Below are 21775 nucleotides of genomic sequence, written 5' to 3' on the forward strand. Positions count from 1 at the left end.
GAAACGGATGTGTCAGTTGGATCCCCATGGGGACGAGCTGCGTGATTCGGAAGACTTAGCGACGCGCAGACGCTCCTCCCGCGCGCGCCACAAGCTTCCGTTGCACTTGACTCGATAAGATTGGAGCTGCGTGCGCGCTTACCAGGGCGATGGCACGAGCGCGGAGCTGTGAGTTAGTCGGGCAATGGGTCTCCGCGGCCCAGAATGAGGCACGGCTGACCCCAGACTCAGCGTGTGGGGAGAGCCGGACGCTGGCGCTCCGCGTTGGTTGCGACTAGGTGCCCGCCGAGTGCCCAGGCACCGCTGCCGGGCCCTTGCCGTAACGCGCCGCATGCACCGCTTCGCTAGATTGCTGCGCGTGCACCCTTTACCCGACCTGGTCTCACCATCTGTCCAGGCCCAGCACCCTTGCGCGACCCCAGTGTCACGTCTAAGAACCCACGCCACTGAGCTGACCTGCAGCCCACCATCGCGCCTTGGCAAATGTATGCTACTTCTCTGTACATATATTCGACAACTCCCCCACCGCAACCCAGACCAGGATCCCATAGACAGACCATCCGAGACCCACAACCCCCATAGCAATGGATTCCAAGGACGTCGCCGTCCACGGCGAGCTCTCGGTGCGCCCCTGCTCCCCTCACCCAGACTGCCACCGCGTGCTGACCCTACCCAGATTGACGAGAAGCCGAACGTCGCCGCCGTCAAGGAGATCAGCGGCAATGAGGCGTACAACGAGGCGCTGCTCAAGGAGCCGCCGCAGCCCTTCAACGGGCCCAGCATCGTGCTGTACTGCTGCTGCTTGGTCGGCTTCTGCTGCTCCACCATGAACGGCTACGACGGCTCGCTGCTGAACGGCCTGTTGGCCAGCGACGACTTCAAGGAATTCTTCGGCGGCAGCGAGGACGGCATCTGGGCCGGTATCGTCACCTCCATGTACCAGATCGGCTCTGTCGTCGCCCTGCCCTTCGTCGGCCCGGCCATCGACACCTTCGGCCGCAAGGGCGGCATGTTCATCGGCGCCGTGACCATCGTCGTCGGCACCATCATCAACGCCACCACTTACTACACCGCCAGCATCGGCCAGTTCGAGGCCGGCCGCTTCGTCCTCGGCTTCGGCGTCTCCATCGCCACCGCTGCCGGCCCCATGTTCGTCGTCGAAGTCACTCACCCGGCCTACCGCGGAGGTAATGACATCCCTGTTCCTGCTTTTGCAACTTTCAGCTAACTCTCGCAGTCGTCACCGCCCTGTACAACACCTTCTGGTTCACCGGCTCCATCCTCGCCGCCGGCGCCGTGCGTGGCTCGCTGGACAGCTCGGCCGACCACGCCTGGGTCATCCCCGTGTGGCTGCAGCTGCTCTTCTCGGGCATCATCGTCATCTTCGTCTGGTTCCTGCCCGAGTCGCCGCGCTGGCTGTACGTCCACGGCAAGCGCGACGAGTGCCGCCGCGTGCTGACCAAGTACCACGGCAACGGCAACGACGACAGCATCTGGGTCAGCATGCAGCTGCGCGAGTACGAGGAGTACCTCGAGATGGACGGCTCCGACAAGCGCTGGTGGGACTACCGCGCCCTGTTCAAGACGCGCGCCGCCCGCTACCGCATTAGCTGCAACATTGCCATCTCCGTCTTCGGCCAGTGGGCTGGTAATGGTCAGTTTTTTTTTTTCTTTCTCCCCCATCCCCCCCTAAGCTTCCTTTCACTGACACCCCCTACCACAGCCGTCCTGTCCTACTACATGTCCGCCCTCCTCACCTCCGCCGGCTACGACACGCAAATCAGCAAGGCCAACATCAACCTCTTCTACTCGTGCGAGCAGTTCCTGATCGCCGTCTGCGGCGCCCTCTTCGTCGACAAGCTGGGCCGCCGCCCGCTGCTGCTGTTCTCGATGATCGGCTGCTCCATCGTGTGGGTCGGCATGACGGTCGCCACGTCCATCTACGACGCGCACAAGGTGCTCGACGCCAACGGCGACGCGCTGCCCGCCACGGGCATCGCCGCCTCGGCCTCCAAGGCCGCGACGGCCATGATCTTCCTGTTCGGCGCCGTGTTTTCGTTCGGTATCACCCCGTTGCAGGCGCTGTACCCGGTCGAGGTGCTCAGCTTTGAGATGAGGGCGAAGGGTATGGCGTTTTCGAGCTTTTCGCTTAATGCTGGTAAGTCCTCCACCCCCAAAGATCCCAGGCTCTTTCTTGTTGACTAATAACCCCTCGCAGCCATGCTCCTCAACCAATTCGCGTGGCCCGTGTCCATGGAGCGCATCGGCTGGCACACGTACATCATCTTCGTCATCTGGGACGCCATCCAGGCCGTCATCATCTACTTCTTCATCCCCGAGACCAAGAACCGCACCCTCGAGGAGCTCGACGACATCTTCCACGCTAAGAACCCCACCAAGGCCAGCTTGCAGAAGCGCAAGGTCGCCCTCGACCACAACGCCAACGTCGTCAAGGTTGAGACGGTGGACAGTGAGACCAGCGCCTAGATGCGGCCACCTGGAGTGTGGACTAGGGCGTTGGGGAGGGGTTGGTTGTTTTTATGATGATGTTGATGATGGATGGGGTTTGGGCTTGGTTAATGACATTTTGTTTTAATGAGGGCTGCGCGGCGGTGGTGTCCGTTTGCGAAAAGGAACCTTTTTTTTTCCCCTTCGTTTCGCTGCGCCGGGGGTTTGCTGCGGGTTATATATCCAGATGATGTCTTCGTCGTTATCATTTTAGAGCAAGATTGTTTTTGCTTCTCTGCTACTGCTTCATATCTCATGCCGAACGTGTTGAGTGCAAGTGGTGTGTGGACGTTGGTTGCTTTTCCGAGGGTTCGTGGCACAGAAGAGAAGAAAAAAAAAGCTCGGTCGTCGTAGGGCGTGTTTGTCTCACGCAAGCCACGCCCTGTGAGGCCCTGTCCCCGCCACCACGTGTGCGGTCCGATCCCACCCCGCACAACACGAGAATGATAGAAATGTGAAACGTCTCCCTGTGTGTGAAACGTATGTCTCGTGAGGTCCGTATTATCAGTATTGCAAGAGCACTATGCCAATTCGGGCCGAACCCGAAAATTTAGACTTCAAGCCTGTGAGAAGTTTTATAGGCTCGGAAGACGAATGACGCATGAAAGCAGTAACACACTAGGAACTTTCGGGTGCTCTTTAGGTCTCTATAGTGTGCTTTCGATGCTCCACTAATCCTATCTGGCATAATGCGGCTTTAAATTCGTTCAGAAGTCCATGCGTATAATTTCAAGTTGTGGAGTGATCAATCAGTATAAGCGAGAACTTTATTGGTAGAAATAAAGTTTAGTGACTCAAGAAGTACTGTACTTAATTTCAGCTATTGTTTTCGTCCGTGCGTTGAGTCGTGTGGCAGTGAAATATCGGGCCGTCGGATGTGGCAAAACGGTGCACCAGCGCTCACCCAGTCTTTCCAGCAACTTTCCCAGACAACACAAGGGTAGTAAACCAGCCAATTATCACTGCTGCAGTGCGTTTGTGCCGGAAAAACATCGGGGATACCCCAATATCGCTCACTGAACCCCTGAATCACCAAAAATGTTCCGGGACGATTTCAACACCAAATTTGACCTTCTACATAATGTTTGCTTGCATTTTCAAATGCTACACGAGCCTAAGGCATTGTGCCAGAGTGGTTAATGGGTGAGACTCGAATGTTTCTAGCAATAGAAGCAATAAGATATCTCATGGCTTCGGCCGCGCAAGTTCGAATCTTGTCAATGTCGCATAACACCGAAGAGCTTTCTTTTTGCAAGTTTTCTTTTGCTCTGGACGCGGGGCTTGTGGTGGGACCCAAATCCTACTTCTATTTTACTTTCTGGATGTGTGAAGTAATGGGATGAGTGCTCGCAGCGTCGTTGAGTCACTTCTTGTTTTGTGGTGTATATCCAACGTATTTCGGCAAAGTGCACGGTGTAAAGGACGCATAATTGAATGTACAAGATGATGAAAGACAAAAGAATGAAGTTGCATCCGAATCCGAATCCCATATCTGCTGCTACGAGTTTGTCTACCAGAATGTGTAGAGGATGTCACGGACCGGTATATTAACTAACCACGTCACATTAAACCTCGACAATTGGGTTCATTCTAGTACTTTTTTGCCCTCGAGACGGCCTGCAATAACCAGTATGGCGTAGGAGGTATGGGTAAGGGCAAACCCCTTACAGAAGAACACCCCCTATTTGTGCTACTCTTCGTCGTCTTACTCAGGCTCTGATGCACTAAGCTCCCTGTCATTCAGCTGGTACCAAGCGGACTTATTCTATATGTCTTAGCCTAGGTAGAATCTTGAACCTATTAAACAAAAGACAAGTGCATCGGGTTAACCGACCAAGATGTAAGTCTTTTAAAATAATCGCCACGCTTCTTAACAAGCATTACATACGTGATGCAGCGGCCATAAATACTCCCTACGCCTTCGTCACGATCCTCTCCTTTCTTGAGCAGACCTTTCAAATGGCTTGGGAGTCGTCGTCTCTTTGCGCTAAACCCTCCAGAATCCCGCACTCTCGAATACACCATACTTTCTTCCGCTGTGAACAATTTGTGCCCTTCCACTTTAAGAACCCGCCATGCAGTACCATTTTGTTATAGTTGGCTATGTACGATATGTACTGACAAGACGAGTTTTTGAATACTGGCCTTTGTGAGATTCCCTGAAATTCTGTTGACACAGGTGATGAAAGGAAAGAGTATTCATTGCACGCCGTGGATGGCATGAGAAAGGAGAGGGAGGCAACCTGAGAGTTGCTTTATACCTGCCCCAGTGACTATGCTACAGTGCTGGTCAAGCTGTGGGTATTATGCAAGGGTGGCACGGTGAAGGCGCCCACTAGACACCTCAGACCATGCACCGGCGATCTACTTGGCCCCTGCCACTTTGGACATATATATAACAGAGAAACGGCTCTCACTCACCGGTGCTTCACCCGCAACAAGCCAAAGAGGAAAAGAAAAAAAACAATGCACCCCCGTCTAGAAGGCTGGCTGCAAAAATGGCTCAAACAGAAGAAGAAGGAGGAGGACGACTCACCACCACCTTGCGAAGCCATCCCAAAGCTATCGAGCCCGCGCCCGCGCCCCATCACGCCCACGCCGGACAACGGGCTAACGGCGCAGCCGCAGACACAATCGCGATTCTTCGGCCGGCTGCCGCTCGAGCTCCGCCAGCTCGTCTACACCCACCTCTTCGGCAACCGCGTCGTGCACGTGGAGCTGGGCTACCAATACCCGCGGAAATCCGGGGGAATTGGGCACGCTGGGTGGGGCACGCCAGGCCTCGATGGGTGCATCAATTACCGCAACGATGAGAGCAACGGGAAGAGATGGGTATGGCAGAGTTCCGGCTGCTGTAGGGACCCGGAGTGCTGCTGGTGGGAGGATGGATGCATCGTCGGGCGGGGGACCAAGTGCAGCGGCGGCGGCGGCAGCCAAGTCAGAGACTGTACCATTGACGCCAGTTGGCTACTGGTATGCCGACAGGGGTAAGCATTATACATGACACCCTGAACCAGCGGCTTTAGTTTCCTTATTCCCCACCACAACAGTTACCTCGAAAGCGTCGACATCCTCTACTCAACAAACACCTTCCACCTGGGCGACCTCTCCGCGCTTCTCCCCCGCACCGGCCTTAGAAAGAACGACGATTATAAGCCCGAGCCCCCCAACCAAATCACCCTCCTGCGCGCCAACCTCCTCCCCCACCGCTTCGCCCAGCTCTCCCGCCTACACGTCCGCGCTTATTCGCCCCACGACCCGCCGCACCCGTCGTACGCACGCCTCTGCCGTACCCCGGTGCTGCTGCTGCCGGCGCTGCGCGAGCTGCGGCTGGCCGTGCAGGTGCGTAATCCGCGCTGGAAGGCCGGCGGGCCCGCTCCGGATGGCCGGATTCCTGCGTTGGACGCCGCGTGGCTGGGTGTTGTGGATGAGATGGTGGCGGAGAGGCGCTTGGGGTTTGTTGAGTTTGTGGTTGGGGAGACGTGGTGGGAGGCGTTTGATCGGAGGGGCGGCGAGGTCGTGCGGGGGGATGGGGGTGGGGAGTATCGGCGGTTTTGGAGAGTGGTGGAGGAGGAGAACGGGATGGAAGGTGGGCTTGGTTACTGGGTTGCTGGTATGCCGGACTACTGTATGTCGACTATGGTGGGTTGTTTTTGTGTAAGCTAGAGAGTGCTGGGGTTCTTCTTTTCCGATAGCGGATGCGGTGGTGGTCATGTGGCACCAACAAGTTGATAGATGTTGCAACACTCTATCTACATGTTTACGTGGGCACCGAAGTGCCGCTCGTGATGGTTGTTGCTGTTCCCGCCACTCCAATGCACACGAAGGTGTCGACCTTCAAATCGCTGCAGTCGTCGTCAACCGCCGAGTTCCAGCTGTAGAAGTCCGACAGCTCGAGTCCAGATTGGATGGCAATGTAATTATAACGAGAAAGCTTAAACTCATACCATACCAAATGGAATTTTCGTGCAACGATTAACACCTGGGAAATTTGGTAGTGTTCGGCATATAGAGCTTCGTTCCGACGCTTAAGACGGGTTACATATTTATGCGTTAAAATGGAAAAAAAAAAAGGGGGGGGGGGGGGGGGGGGGAATTACTCGATGCAATCCAATTCCTGCTGGGACGACTGCTGCTTTCAAAAGTAGGCGAGGATCGTAGACCCGAGCCGTGAAATCTACAGCTCGTGCGTCTGCTACTCGTGCGAGTTGTGCGTCTTCATTGTCTTTGCCATTGAGATTTTAATGGCCTTATGCTAGTTTATAAATGTACTTTTTTTGTGGCCATGTACGCATTTATATTAATTGACGTGAAAGTAAGTACTTTATTGTAGAATAATTTTCTTATTCCAATGACTACTTAAATTATCCTAACCGTGCAGTGTTCAATGCCATGAAAAATAGAATCTCCCTCCGTCGCAACTTCACTAAATACACCAGCCCTCTGGTACTGGCCTTCGATCTCTGTACGGAGTAGTATAAGGCCAGCGAACATCATGAACTCTTCTCCCCTAACAGCGAGTAGCAGCAGGTAAAAGTCTCCGCTTTCAAATTCTCTAGGATCCCAGTCCCAATCTGGCAATAAGGATAAATCGGATTTCGAAATACGAGGATTGAAGGGAGAAGCCAACAGACTTCCTGAAATGATCAAATGTCCACCGCTGACCCGGCCGAAAGGGTTCTTTCCCTGTACCTCAGTCTTTACCTCGATGATTCTGCACACGGGGTGGTGCGCATAATAATTCGAACTCATACGCTCCGAATCAGCTGAAGTCCAGCGACACCAGCTCCACGATGGAGCTTCGTATCCAGGCTCTCCTGGTTTCTTCAGTTTCTTCTTGAACCCGTCGAGGCTGAGATTCGGTGCATAAATCAGCCAATGCAATTCCCGAAGAAGGTCCTTCTTCCATAGCCCTGCCAGATACTCGTCATTGACCTTGTTGGCAATGAATTTGGCCCATGAGGACAGAGCGGGTAAGCGATCCGCAGGCTTAGTGAACTGACGGCTTGCGTATGGTATAGCCTTGGAGTCCCAGAATCGAGTATAATCCATGTCTGTACCGTCTGTGTAATGTTGGAAGGCGGCTTCATAGTTAGGAGACCGAGGACCGCAGCTACTGCGCGTCATTTCTTGCTTGTGGTCTACACTACATTCGAAGAACATAGTTTGTCCAAAATACAGCTTCCTAGAAGAAAATAATTCTTCCTGGAAAGTCCATCCTCGAGTGCCCCATTTTGATGCCCAGATTTCGTTACGGAGGCGGTCGTCCCGTGTGCTCTCCCTTAAGCAGTAATTCACAGTGATTCCAGAGGGCAGCGTGTAAGGGATCACTGCGTATGGGTGTGGCTGTGGCACCCTTCGAAGGAACCCATCGTGGCAAGACTCGCCATTCAAGGCAATAAACGTGACATAGGCCTGTCGATATATGTCGAACATTTCCGCGGATTCTTTTTCCCAATCGTCAAGGTCGTCTTGAATAATACAAAGTGAGTCTATCCAAACGTAGTTGATTCCCAGTCTCCTCGATAGAAGAATGGCGTCTTTGAAGTGCTGGGGGAGCGTCGCGAAGTCTATCTCGGTTGTTCGCGCGCTTAATGACTCCTTCGTCGTCGTTGTTGGTGGCTCAGATCCCCATACATAGCTTAAAGCAATGTATCTCCAGGCATCCGCGCTGGGAACGAGTGGGGCATGGTCCTCGGTCAAAACTAGTCTTGGATTTTGCAAGCCGGATCGGCCACCAACATCGATGAGTCTTGTCGGTAGAGAAGTGCATTCCTCATAATGAGTGCAGTTCTTGATCCACCCATTGATAGTTGAAATCCCTTCATCCGAGAGGATTTCCTCCAAGGAGTCTCTATTGTTAATTTGGAGCCGGTGTGCACATTGTTCTGACTAGTTAGCCTGGACATTTTCTCCATTTATGACCATGACAGTAATGGGTGAGCTCACCGTTGTCAGTATAGACTTCCAAATATATTTCCTCAGATCGCGATCCATTGCCCACATTGAGTGTGATGGTAAGACCACTCAGACCCCAAGAACTAGACCACCCGTACCGAACATTGTGAATATCGATTTCCATTGCGTCCAAGTCACTCACGTCGCTGAAACGTTTCATGATCAAGTTCCGAAGGAGTCCGCAAGAGTTACAGCCCAATTCAGCGTCCAAACGCAGTGATGGAAGTTCCGGGAGAGTGTCTTTCCTCGCATATGGCACCCTGAAATACTGCCGATCATCCTCCTTCAAGGATAGTTGTTGCTCTCCACCAACAATCTCGGTCTCAAAATGTTCCGTAAACGAAGACTCTTTGAACTCCAAAGCTTTGCAGTATTCACATAAACGGTTTGTGCTGGCCGCCATGAGGAAAGGAGTAGGTGAAAACTAAACGCGTGGCCGTGGCGGGGTTCGGTGTGTCGCAGATTTTGCAATGCTGAAAGCGTCTGGCGCTGCGTGCGGGGAGGTGGAAAGGAGAAGAACGTCGGAAAAAAAAATGAAAACTTCATGAAGAAGACCAGCCACGTGTTCGTTCCCCATCAGGTGTGGGGCGAGCGATTTAAAATCTGCTGATGAGATGCATGTCCTGATCGATACAGTCCCCTCTCTCGCGGCCGGTGGCTAGCGCTTACAATCCCTGCCTGTTCACGCTGCTGCCTGATTTTCTCGAATAGGACCGTGCGTGACTCCGTGCCTTTTCAACCCTCAGCTTTGCAAAAACTCCATAGCACTCGATGATTCTCAGATCAACTACAGATGCCTCCAGGAGTAGCTCCTGCGAGCAGCAATGCGCTTGCCAACACTAGAAAAAAAAATAGGAGTGCACCGTTCCAGTTTTACAACCAATGGCGCAATCCAAGCGACAGTGTGATGGGAGACTAGGATGCACCCACCCACGAACATGCCGTTTATTGGTTAGTGCTCCTGAGTCCGCGGCCAGGCTAGGACTTATCGCCAATACTCGTTTGTCTTTTGACCAAGAGTCCCCATCGGTGGCCGAGGAGGAGTGGCACCATCCCCTGCTACTATATTTTTCTCACTTCTTCTTATCATCGGCTAAGACATCATCTAAGTAGTGTTGGTCCAGCAAGCCGGATACCTCGTCACCCCTGCCGTCTTTTAAATCGGCTGGGTGGCGTATACATTTAATACGCTACTTTCCGTCTTCTGTGGTAGGCATACACGGTCTGTAAAGTACGACACCGGCGATTCGACCAAAAAGGAAGACGCATAACACCTAGCCCCGGACGGGTAATCATGCACAAGATGATGGGAGACAACTAAACGTAGTAATGAAATCCACCTTTTGTGCACCCCTCGTCGCCTTGTTTGATGACCCCGCTGTGCGGCTGGCTGATGCGAGTGTCTGAGGGGGTGAACGAGTGATGTATTGAGCTACCCGAAAGAAATCACTAAATACCCCCTTGGCTATCGCGCCTGCCAACACCGCCTGTCAGGCTCTGATGCACCAATCTCCCTCAATTTCAGCTAGCACCAAGCAAACTTGCCCTATATGTTCTCAGCCTACATCGGGTCTCGCTTGGAGAGGAGAACGCTGGCCAGGAATTTCTTGCGGTCTTGGACGGTAATGATACTCTGGCACAAACATTAGCAGCGGTAGCGTGAGGCGCGTTTCATGACTTTTACTTGTTCGAAAGAGTCCTTCATGATATAGCGAATCGTCGTGACTGAGCGATGTTGCCCCAAACGATGCACGCGAGCCAGGGCCTGTTCTTCCAGAGATGGGTTCCAATGTGGCTCCAGAAGATGTGCGCGAGAAGCCACAGTAAGGTCCAGTCTTTCATAGGGTTGTTAGTTGTGTCCATCAGTCCTTAAAACAAAGTAGACATAGAACATACCCAACAGCACCACAATCCGTTGTGAGTAGAGCAACTGTAATATCCTTCTCCGTCCGAAAACATTCGAGTAGGCGCTGTCGAGCCTGGGCTGAAACTTTTCCGTCTATCCGAATGTTGCGAATGTTCGCTTTTGACAACGCGCTTTGGATCATGTCAAGGCTGGATGTCCAGGAGGAAAATACAACACTGGAAAATTGAGTTTGGTATTAGCCGATCTGCAACGACGAATGCGATAAAGCGTAGAGTGAAGAGTAAATAATTACCTTTTCTCCTCCGGGTGGTCCGAGATATCGGATATGAGCGCGTGGACTTTGCTTGAAATGATCTCGGAAGAATATGTGGCATCTTGGCCACATATTCGATCCTCATTCTCAGCTACGTGTTGAAGCACTTGAGAAGAGATGCGCTGAAGGTCACAAGGTGTCCTGCTCTCGCATACACAGAGTGCTGACGCTATCATATCCAATGTCTGCGCGCATTCTGCACAGAAAATGAGCCCGCAGCGGGATTGATACACAGCCAGGAATTCGTGATCAAGTTGCCCACTTGACAGCGCATGCTTTCCATATACATTGGCTGGTCGACAGCATTGTTCGCAAGTGTCGTCACCCATGTATAGGCGCGAGACTGCAACGTTCTGCAACGTTTCTTGGTCTATCATCGCTGAAGTTGACGATGCCATCGGCTCATCGCGTACCCGAGACCCGGCCATGGCAGCTAAGCCAAGGTTACATATCTTGCGCAACAAGGTGATTTGTTGAATTGTGCTCATGCATGCCCTTGGCTCTTCTACTCCGCTCGCCATTCGCTGCTCAACTTGACGGTAGTAGTCTTCTTCCTCTGAGCTGAACATAACGTACCGGACTTTGTTCTCCCGTGGAGGCAATTGGATTGTGGTTTTCAGACGACGCAACATCACACAGGAGATCAGTCGTTTGGCTCTTTCAACGGCTTCATCATCCATGTTGTTACGCCAGGTCTCTCCGATGTCACGATCGAAGACCCGAGCATCGTCGTACGGCTCAAATCGAAGGAACTTGAAGAGAGAAACGAAATCTGACAACCTGTTTTGAATCGGTGTTCCGGAGACGGCCCAGCGATTGGTAGCCTGTATGCTGCAGATTGCTCTGGAGGTTTTCGCGTTGTGATTTCGTATTTCGTGTGCTGACATAAATATGAGTTGGGATTACTTTGATCGAAAGCGGGGGCCTACCTTCATCAAGAATGATGCGGTGCCAATGAAGGGCAAAAATAGACTCCATTTTGAACGACCCATCGCGCCCTTCAGCCATAACCGTCTGATAGGTTGTGATAACGATATCGGGTAGCTGTTCAGTTGCCGCATTGCGCATTCGGTGCTTTCTGTGATGGATGGCCCAGGTGAGAGCATCGGGATGGAGATGTCTCGAAAAATGTTAGAGGCCAATGAGCCTAAGAAGCTGGTCTTTACTTACGTCTTCAACTGTTTCTCCCATACCTCCAATACTTGGAAAAAGTTAGAGAGATGTAATACAGGGCATGATGAGAATCTGGTCTCGTCCACAGATAGTTTGCCTTACCGGATACAGGCACAACCAAGAGCGTTGATCGTGTGGGTCGTCTCCGCTCCATGGAAGCTCTAGATCGTTGCATGGGCAGTGGCCTGTCTTTGTCGGATGCAATCAACGCAATCACGCTCAAGGTTTTACCAAGGCCCATCTCGTCAGCCATAATCCCACCCAGCCATGCTGGTGGAAGAACAGTCTGCTGTTCATCGTTGATCATGTTTTTATAGCTACATTATTAGCCACGGTTAATGAGTGGCACTGGTGCGACCTACCTCAAGTCGGACTCTCTCGTCCAAATGTCAATCTGGCCTGCACCAGAACAAGTCCAATCGGTTTCTCTCCTGTGGAAGAAGGAGAGCGCTTGTCGTTGGTGGCTAAGATTATAATCATGTCAGACGATGTTACTTGGAGTGGATGGTAATGCCTACGGATGTAATGCAGTCTTTAAACCGTGTGGATTTTCGGCCATGGGCAATGCTTCGGTGGTTTCTAATCCCGACAATAGGCTGCTTTGGGGACAAACAGGCGCATCGGTATACTCCAGCGCTGCTTCCTCTAACTGGAAAGTTAGCGGCAAATGTTCATCCATGCTTGACAGTCTGTGAGGATTCAAGTATGGGACGTTGCGATCACACCCCACAGGATCTTGTAAACAGATACCACAGTCGTCAAGGAAGTTGCCCATATCGTCCGCCAAGCTCTTTGGGCCATAAATAATCGCAGACAATGAGCCGATGATTTGAGCTTTGCGTCGATGTTCATGATGTTTTGGATTGGGGGCGTAATGGATCTGAAGATTCACGCCATCCTCGCTAGCGATCCTGGACAACACCTCAAAATCACGGCTCTCCAGCGTCCCAATCAGACTTCTATCGCTGAGCCGGTAGACGTTCTTTCCTGGATCAAAGAAGGCTGGAGACATGGGAATGCCGTGCGTCGTGACGGAGTAAGCGTGTGGTCCGACGTGTATAGCAATGATCTGTTGCAGTCAGGAATTTTTTTCAATCTTTATCACGCAGAACTTCAACCAACCATCCCAAAACAGACAGGTTGCTCTGATCCATTAGCGCTTGGCGATGTGACACAATCTTCGCTTGCGGTGGGGGCGCAGGAACTAGACCTGCTACTCAGGTTCCCGACCGCCGAATCCGGATCATCTCTTTCCATGAGCCAGGCAACAGCATCTGGCTGTCGTTGGTATATAGTTCCATCATGAAAATCGAGGCGGCGCCGCTTGCTTCTGCCACTAAGCTCATCCTCTGGAGCTCTTGTGTTGAGGTTTTGTGACATGTTCTTGTGTGCATGGGACCTTGAGAAAGTTGGATCGGTATTGTGTGGAGACTGGAAATGGGGAGTGCGATGGCTCCGAAGGAAGCTGTGGATGAGCGACTGGCAAAATTGCGCTGAAAATGACAAAAAGTGGCGGGCTCAATCATTTTCCTGTAGCGCAAGGGGCGAGGCTGAACTGTGTATGCAGCTGCGCCTCGCTCATGCGGGCACAGCCCCGCAGCCTCCAGCTGAAGACACGTCATTGTGGAAAATCATTGGAAGCAGTAAGCTGCGCATACATAGTGTCTCCCGCAGCTCTGAATTCAAGGGCCAATCATAATATCACACGTTGGGAGCATGAAGCTGTGTCTCCGTCACTCGCGCAGATAATGGGCCCTTACTCCGTGCTGACTGCCGTCTGCCTTGCCGCCTTCCCCGCCTAACACAAAATGCACTTTAAGAGCTCGTCTCACTGTAGCCGCTACAAAAACTGCTTCTAAACTCTTTGATTTTCCCGTGCTCCTAAAAACGACCTGGCAGCGATCTCGGAAAGAGATCCATGTACTGCAGTCGTCTCTGGTCAACATGTCCACTGGCGCTTCAACGCAGGCACGCGACACCGTCAGTAAGGCTTTTGAGCGCTTTCAGAGTACTGTCACCCCAGAGCACGCGCGAAACTTCAACAATACCACACTCAAGGACGTCAGAGATGCTGCGCGGCAAATTGAGGCCGAACTTGCCGCACGGCAAAGTCTGAAGAATATGAAACGCCTATATTCTTTTTTCCAAGGGATTGAATGCTACTCGAAGTCGATCGAGGTCTTATGCAACGGAACTCCTTATCTTCCTTGGGTTTGGGTGAGTTTTGATTGACTTCGGTGAACTTATTAATTTACTGACTGCAATTAAAGGCTCCAGTCAAGCTCATGCTTCAAGTGAGTGCCTTAGATAACAAGATTTTGATGGTACAGAATAGTGTACTTACTAGATGATTAGCTATCCATGGACTACGTTGATGCACTGGACAAATTGATCGACGCCTACCGAAAGATTGCAGATTCTCTTCCAAGCCTTGATCGCTTGAGCTCAGCATTGAAAGACAATCATGACTTCCAGGCGGTACTAGCGGATCTCTATGGTGATATATTGGAGTTTCACCGATATGCGTACAAGTTCGTGACCAGACGATGTATGTGCGAGTATTTCTACTTTTGTTTATGCTACGCTGACTCAAGGAAATAGCCTGGAAAAACTTCTTTGCCTCGATGTGGGCAGGATTTGATTCCCGATTCAAATCAATACTCGAAAGGATGGAGTATCATCGGCGTCTTGTCAATCAAGAAGCATTTTCTATCGATCTTTTCGAGGCAAGAAGTTGGAGAAGACGCCAAATTGAGGAGCAGGAAAAAAAGGAGAGAGATCGACGTTCCGCACAACTACACTATGTCATGACATGGCTGAGGGTATCCAGCGACCCACAGGAGGACACCCTGTCTCGTGTTCTAAGACGCTGTCACCCAGGCAGCTGTGACTGGATACTCGACTGTAAGGAAATACAGGCATGGCTCAAAGACAAGCCGAGTAACGGAGTCATGTGGTTGCATGGCAAGCCCGGTGCAGGTAGGCCAATAGCTACTGTATGGTGCTCATTATCAAGGAATGCTAACGATGCGCCTGAAGGCAAGTCAGTTATCTGCGCGAACATGATCAGGTCGATGCAGGACCAAGGATCCAAAGTTTTTTACTACCTTTGCAGCTACCAAGATAATGCTACAGAGACACACTTCAGAATCCTCAGATCCATCGCAGCCCAGATCATTCAGAGCAATCCAGACCTGGCGGAGTACGTCCACGACAAATACGTCATTACTCGAACCACTCAAACTCAGAGCAAGTTCAAAGATCTTCTCACAGACTTGCTGAGCGGTATACCATCTTCCCGTCTTGTGATTGATGGCATCGATGAATGCGAGCCAGAAGAACAAAAATTCATCATCCAAGAGTTTTCTCGACTCACCTCGCAAGGTGGAAGTGCTCATATTTGCAAGGTATTGTTCTCAAGTCGGGATATTCCTACGGTGTCGCGTCACTTGCGGACCAAGAAGAGTAAAGCTTCAGAGCTTCCTCTAGCGCGCGAAGAGATCGCCGTCCGAGCCGCCATCAAAAGTGTGGTTGACAAGAGACTTCTTGACTTGCAGGACGACTGGGATGAGATTGACCCCGACCCCGAAATTGTAAAAAGAGTAAAACATGAGCTAGTAGAGAAGGCAAACGGTAAGTATGCATAACATCTCGATACTTCTCGTTTCATCTTATGAGCTATTGACATTCATGCCAGGCATGTTCCTATGGGTCCATCTTGTTCTATCTTCGTTTGAGGATATCTGCAGCATTCACGACCTTCTCGAAAATGTTCGGAACCTTCCAAGCGGGTTACCGGAAATGTAAGTACTCAAAAGTCTTTTATCCGATAATGTCAGCTGACCATCAGTGATAGATATCATCGCATTCTGACGCGAATCTTCCAGAATAAAGACAAAACAACCAAAGAGAGAGGATATCGGATTTTGCGATGGCTCTGCTATGCAAAAAGGCCTCTAAAAAGCTTTGAGCTGCTGAATGGAGTATCGCTAACCACAGAAACGCCGTTTTTGACGGAAGAAACTTTACTGACCAAGCGGACGCTCGATATATGCAAGCCTTTAATTGAGGTTCGGTCAGATGATGTTGTGACCTTCATTCATTTCTCCGTGCATGAGTGAGTGCTTGGAAAAGAATTTCTGCGAACGGAGCTGACGCACATACAGATTTCTGACGGCTGATTACAACGACGGAATCATCGTCCAAGAGATAGAGTCCCATCGGGACGTTGCTACGTCGTGCATGAGAGCTCTTTGTTCGGGGCTGGACCTTTTACACCCCGATTGCACGGAAGATGCCCAGTTGAGCTCGATCTGTATTCGACTTTACGACCTCATCCCCTACGCCTGCGAGTTTTGGACCCAGCATCTACTAGCATATACGAAGTCCGCTGGATCTTTTAAGTGTCAATGTTTGATTGATTCTTCCAGCGAGCTATACAGGAAGCATGACAACATCTCAGACCTCACAAGAATGTCGGAAACGGTGGTCCTCAACTTGAATTCTCAAGCGTGCCCGGAAGATGATGGGTTGGCTCTGCTAGCCCAGGTACCGGTCAGCGACTTGATCAAACGAGCAATGAGCTTTCGGCGCATTCGCCGTGAGCTATGTGAGAGCGGTGAAGGTGAGTCTTAAGAGATGATTCGAGCCGTATTAAGCATGCAGGGTCTTAGCGCCCTTACTAACACGATTCTAGAAGCGCAGACATTCACATTGAGAAGCGACCCAACCCTTTTCAGCAAGTTGGAGTTTGTCTTCAACAGTTCCGTGCAACGCCTTCTCAGTTCCAATGTCTTACCCAGAATAGATCCAAGAAAGCTCTTGAGCTTCAAGGAGGCATACAATTCATGCGGATTTCGCTGTCGCTACGTGTCCTGCTTTGGTGGATTTGCCACCGAGGAAGAAAGGAATTCGCACGAAATGCAGCACCAAAGACCTCAATTCTGCAAGGAACCCAGTTGTCCTGATAGCCGCAGAGTTTTCCTTAACGGAAGGAGTTTGGAGACACACATGCAAACATATCATGCTGCAAAAGGGACATTGCCTGTTCCTTCAGGGATACGACGCTCGCAAGGAGAGCAGAAAGTTCACAAAGATCACGAACAGCCTACTACAGAGGTGATTGAGAATAAACAATCACGAACTCAAGGCGAGAAGCCGGCCGATGAGCAAATGCTACAGTCACCGGAGCAACAGAAAGAGGAAAAGCTATCGGATAGGCGAGACGAGGAGCAGTCAGACAGCATTAGGAATCGCCCCAACCCTCCTCCACCGGGAAAGGCAGCTCGGAAGTCAAGCTACTGGTCTGTGAACGAGTCCGTTGACTTCCGCAATTATCTGGGATACTTTGGTACAGATTTCCACGCGATCGCGAAGCAGTTAGGGACCAAGAGCCCGGCAATGGTAAAAAATGAGTATTTCCGAAAGACCGACTCTGGTAATCATCCTGAGCTTGTTGAAATTGCACAGGCTGCAGATGATAGACGAAATCGTGGTGAGGATATTGGCCCCCCACCGCCGCCAACAGCCTCTACCCAGCGTCGTTATGACACTACTTAACCGACCATTTTCTATGCTTTAGCCCCCACCCCTGCTAAGATCGTAGACATTAACAGTCTCCTCTAACTACCAACCTATCTGCTCGAATAGCTTCTCTACATGTTTAAGTAGGAAAAATGCTAAGGCTCGTGCTGTCGATGTATAGGTAGAACTACTTACTATTTATAATGTTATTTTTATTTTACGATTTAATCTCTTATACTCGCTATTATTCTACTTATATATATCTACAATTTATCAGGTCGATAGAGTAGTAGTCTAATGTTCTGCTACTATACAGCCGACCAGCTCCTCACTCTATTGTTTACCCCTCTATCGATCTCGACCACAATATGTCTGTAGACTATCTTTCATGCAACTTTTGAAGATCGTTATTCGAACCACAAGGCAAAAGAGGGAAGCGTCTTGCTGACGGGTACAAAATATTATTGCTTTGTTCAATCCCTCGTGTACCTACTATAAGTACGGATCTATACGGACCGTCACGTTGTATTCGTAGAAGCCTTCACCTAGTCTCTCATTCTGAAAAACATTCTCGAAATCCGTTTCTGAGTAAAGAAGCTTCATCTGTACGGTTAATGCTTTATAAGATGGATGTTTCCATTTTCGTCGATGTCGAGGACCGCTCGCGCGCTCTTCGTTATGTGCTTCGATTACTTTATGGACCTTAGATATAGTTCTTCGTCGGTCCATCCCTAGGACTATACAAAGAATTCCAGTGTACTAACGGACCTCCAGGGATGGATACTGCTGTGGTTGGAATGGATAAGCGTGCAGCCGAAGAAGATAGAACCCATGATAACCACGGAGACGGACGGAGCCAATCAGGCCCAAGGCAGACACCATCATCGACCGGGAAGACACTGGCGCAATGGATTCGCCGCCTCGTTTCTGACCCATGCAGTGCTGCACGTGATGCTGCAGCTCAGCCTCCACCTTTCAGCCTTGCACCTTCCGCCTTGGCCGACGACCGCCCTGCTCTCAGTTTTGGCGCCCTTTTCCTGTTGCTATCTTCCAATATGTAGACATCATTTACAAGCCCATCGTCATCGTCTTTCGCTAATTGAGTACCTCGCTCCTTTGACCCTTGCCGGGAGATCGTGAGGCCTATCACGCCCAGCTCTTTTCCACCCGATGGACCATCTACCTTACCCCAACCTCGGCGTACCGCCAATCGTGGTGCCGTACTTGTCCGGCTTCGAGTACGACGGCGAAGACTTCGCTACCTTTCCGGAGAGAGTTGGATTCTGGAAAGACGGAACGTTGGACCTGGACCAGCCGTGCCGGCAACTGGCAGCGCTCGCGCAAGCCTGGCTCTTCTTTGGCCTGATCGACGTGTTCACCAGACAGCGGGTGGACAAAAATATGCTCATCCGGAGGGGGATCCACAATATAGCGGATGAAGGCGTCGTCGATACCACAGCGCTGGGAGGCATTGTTTCAGAGAAATTCAGACTCTCACGGATGCTATTCATGAGCTCCGAAGTTGTGGAAGGTATCCGAGCACCACTGATGAATGCTGCGAGGGCAAGCAGCACCCTGGACAGAATACAAGCGGATGATTCACCCAGCTCTGCAGTCTTCTTATCGATCAAGATTCTGATCATATATCTCTCGGAGATGTTTAATGCTGCATTTCGGTCTCATTTCGACCGAAAGCCTCCATTGATCCCCTCAGGAGATTCCTTTCGTTACGGAATATTGGGAACGAAGAGACCAGACGGAGGTCTTCCTGCCCCGGCTCATCTTCTCATGAATCGTATGCGACAGTCTGGCTGGTGCATTCATCAGATCGTGGAGGTTTTCCGCGCTCATAATTATTGCATTGTCTACTATTACTCGTCTATCCCACGAGCGGAGTCATGGGGCGATATCAGCCATGAGGCTTGCACAGAAGCACAGTGTGTTGCATATAATATTGAAGACAGCTCAGCCTACAAGAGGCGCCATATCGAAGAGTGCTCCGGTTGTGAGCTTATTGGGCCACCAGAAGACGAAGTTGCTAATATCATCAGAAATGGTGACATTCCGTTAGTGGAGCTGGACCCGGTCTCACTGAAAAATCAAGCAAATCTTTCAGTCAGATCCGCCACTCATTACTCACGATACACGGCAATTTCTCATGTCTGGATTGATGGTCATGGAAACCCCACGGACAACGCTTTGCCAAAATGCCAGCTGCAAAGACTTGCAGCGCGGCTCTCCGCCATCTCGAACGTACACCAATCCTGGCTGGGTCGCTTATGGAAATGGTTACGAGACCCATCACCTATACCGCCTTTAATCTGGATGGATACACTCTGCATTTCACCACGAGGAGATTCGGAAGACCAGAAGTTTCTTCGCAAGAAGGCCATCCACCGAATGGCCTTGATCTACGCTGGCGCCGAGCAAGTCCTTGTTCTCGATGCTGAGCTAGACAAGCTTACCCGCAAAGGCAAGCCGCGCGAGCTGATAGATGCGCTCATCTCTTACTCGAGGTGGAGTGGTCGGTGCTGGACGCTGGAAGAAGGGGCGCTCGCACGGAAGTGCCTTTTTCAATTCAAAGATGCAGCAATGGAAGCTCCATGGCACCCGAAACTCGATGAACAGGTCATCGTGGTATTGTTGGTCAATATAATTTACTTCTTACGGAACGTGCTCCACATATGGCCGCTGCGGAAGATAACTCTCGACTTCGCCCACGACTACCTTCGTCGCGAGCTGGCCACCGCAGCGCTGCGGTCCACGCAGACGGACATCGGCCACGCATCGCACGCCAATAGGAGGATAGCACCAGGTCAGGACCTGCAAGTGGACAAATTCGTACGCACATGGAACGAAATTGGGCGCCGATCGACCACGCGGCCGGAGGATATCCACCCCATAATCGCGAACTTGACTGACTTCAGCGCGGCGCAAATCATGGGACTGGAGACGCCCGTGCTGCGTACGAAGACAATAGCGCACTGCATTGGTAGATTTCCTCTGGACATTCTGTGGACACCTTGCGCAAGACCGCAGGGGAACGGAAATTGTGCAGATCGATGGATCCCGTCGACACCGGGGCCTGAGCCTCTTATGGAACGCGCAAAGCTGACGTCGACTGGCAAGGGGCTCGTTGTGGATACCGAGAACAACAGTGAGCACCCCGAGATATTTTGGATACCGCGTGGCATGGTGGCTCCGCGATTCTGCTTCCGCTGGCCGCAATATGACCAAAAAGAGTTTTGGTGCGTGATCGAATGCATCATGGCTGAAAATGACGCATTGCCGCGGAGTGCATCTAAGACCGCTTGTTTAATTTTGAGCCCCAACACCGTGAATGAGGACACAACTTCTGCCCTTCCAGTGCTGCGTGGAGCGCGCTTTCTTGTAACTGGTGGCTACCTCGACATGTCCGAGTCTCTCTATCTTCGCTATGACTGCCCCCTTATTTACAAGATTCAAAGGCATCGGCCGGATGTTGAGGAAATTCGTGATACCCCTATCATGACGGTAGATATAGTATCTCGAAGTCAAAAACTTATCATCGAAAGCAGTGAGTAACAAGCCCATCCTGTCCACTAGTACAGGGAGCCCATGGTACTAACAGAAAAAACCAGCATTCCATCCGAAAGACCGCGAAAGGTTCAAAATGCGAAGCAGAGACTACTATTCCGGTTTTGGTATGGTATTGGCCGATGTGATCATAATCTTCTCGATCTGCATAGTTCTCGCAGAAGCGCTATGGGTTTCGATAGTGCAGCCCCTCTTTTCTATTTTCCGGCATATTCCACAATATGTGTTAATGATTTTTGTAGTGGCAGTGTATATGGTGTTGAATTGTGTGATTTTCACTGCCGCCTCGTTTATTACGGACTGGAAGAGCGTTAGAGCGTATAATGCTTGGAAGGCAACATTTGAAGAGGATTGGAGGCCGAGAGATTCATTGGTCAAGCGGATTGTCAAAGCGGCCCATCTGCCTGGTAGGAAAAAATGGAGGGATAAGGATAAATAACGCGTTAATGTATAGCAAAAAGTACCTACACGAATGAAGAGCAATAATGCAGAGCATGTACAGCACTCTTAGGTGAGCTAACTGCTTTTCTGATTACAGTAAGATCTTTCGCTGAATTAAAAACGTAGTGGTCACTTGCCTCATCGCCATTATTGACTAGGCACAAATGACCCGGTCGTAGAAAATAAGGCTGGGGGCTTTCCTCTTTCTCTTGCTGGTCATGTGGTCATCGCCGGGGTCGCATTGTAAGTAGCGTGCGTAGCGATGGTGCCAGCCTCGACGTGGCAAGGGAATTTTTCTGGCAGTAGCTCGAGGCCTATCATGATGGCAACACATGTGTTGCCATCATGATCAGTTCGATCGCCACATTTCGTGGTGTTTTCAATCGAGGATCAGAGAACAGATATAACGAGTCAAC

The 21775-nt window shown here is 51.0% G+C and overlaps 4 protein-coding genes across 4 annotated transcripts; all 4 read left to right on the forward strand.

Annotated features, from left to right (window-relative positions):
* Positions 1–584: 584 nt before the first annotated feature.
* Positions 585–2487, forward strand: LTHEOB_4247 (Lactose permease; the record flags this gene model as incomplete). Its single annotated transcript, XM_035513260.1, has 5 exons — positions 585–623; positions 677–1187; positions 1238–1654; positions 1724–2158; positions 2219–2487. 5 exons carry the CDS (start codon positions 585–587, stop codon positions 2485–2487), a joined length of 1671 nt encoding a protein of 556 aa, XP_035374951.1.
* Positions 2488–4974: 2487 nt separating this feature from the next.
* On the forward strand, positions 4975–6389 carry LTHEOB_4248 (uncharacterized protein; the record flags this gene model as incomplete). The annotated part of the gene is made up of 3 exons (XM_035513261.1): positions 4975–5495; positions 5559–6150; positions 6204–6389. 3 exons carry the CDS (start codon positions 4975–4977, stop codon positions 6387–6389), a joined length of 1299 nt encoding a protein of 432 aa, XP_035374952.1.
* Positions 6390–13763: 7374 nt separating this feature from the next.
* On the forward strand, positions 13764–15626 carry LTHEOB_4249 (uncharacterized protein; the record flags this gene model as incomplete). Its single annotated transcript, XM_035513262.1, has 6 exons — positions 13764–14036; positions 14090–14113; positions 14175–14367; positions 14700–14798; positions 14859–15452; positions 15517–15626. The coding sequence occupies 6 exons, from the start codon at positions 13764–13766 to the stop codon at positions 15624–15626; spliced, it is 1293 nt and encodes a 430-aa protein (XP_035374953.1).
* Positions 15627–19667: 4041 nt separating this feature from the next.
* LTHEOB_4250 (HET domain-containing protein) lies at positions 19668–20906 on the forward strand (the record flags this gene model as incomplete). The annotated part of the gene is made up of 1 exon (XM_035513264.1): positions 19668–20906. One exon carries the CDS (start codon positions 19668–19670, stop codon positions 20904–20906), a length of 1239 nt encoding a protein of 412 aa, XP_035374954.1.
* Positions 20907–21775: the final 869 nt, after the last annotated feature.

Source organism: Lasiodiplodia theobromae (genome assembly GCF_012971845.1).
Source record: "Lasiodiplodia theobromae strain AM2As chromosome Unknown scaffold_11, whole genome shotgun sequence".
Classification (NCBI taxonomy): domain Eukaryota; kingdom Fungi; phylum Ascomycota; class Dothideomycetes; order Botryosphaeriales; family Botryosphaeriaceae; genus Lasiodiplodia; species Lasiodiplodia theobromae.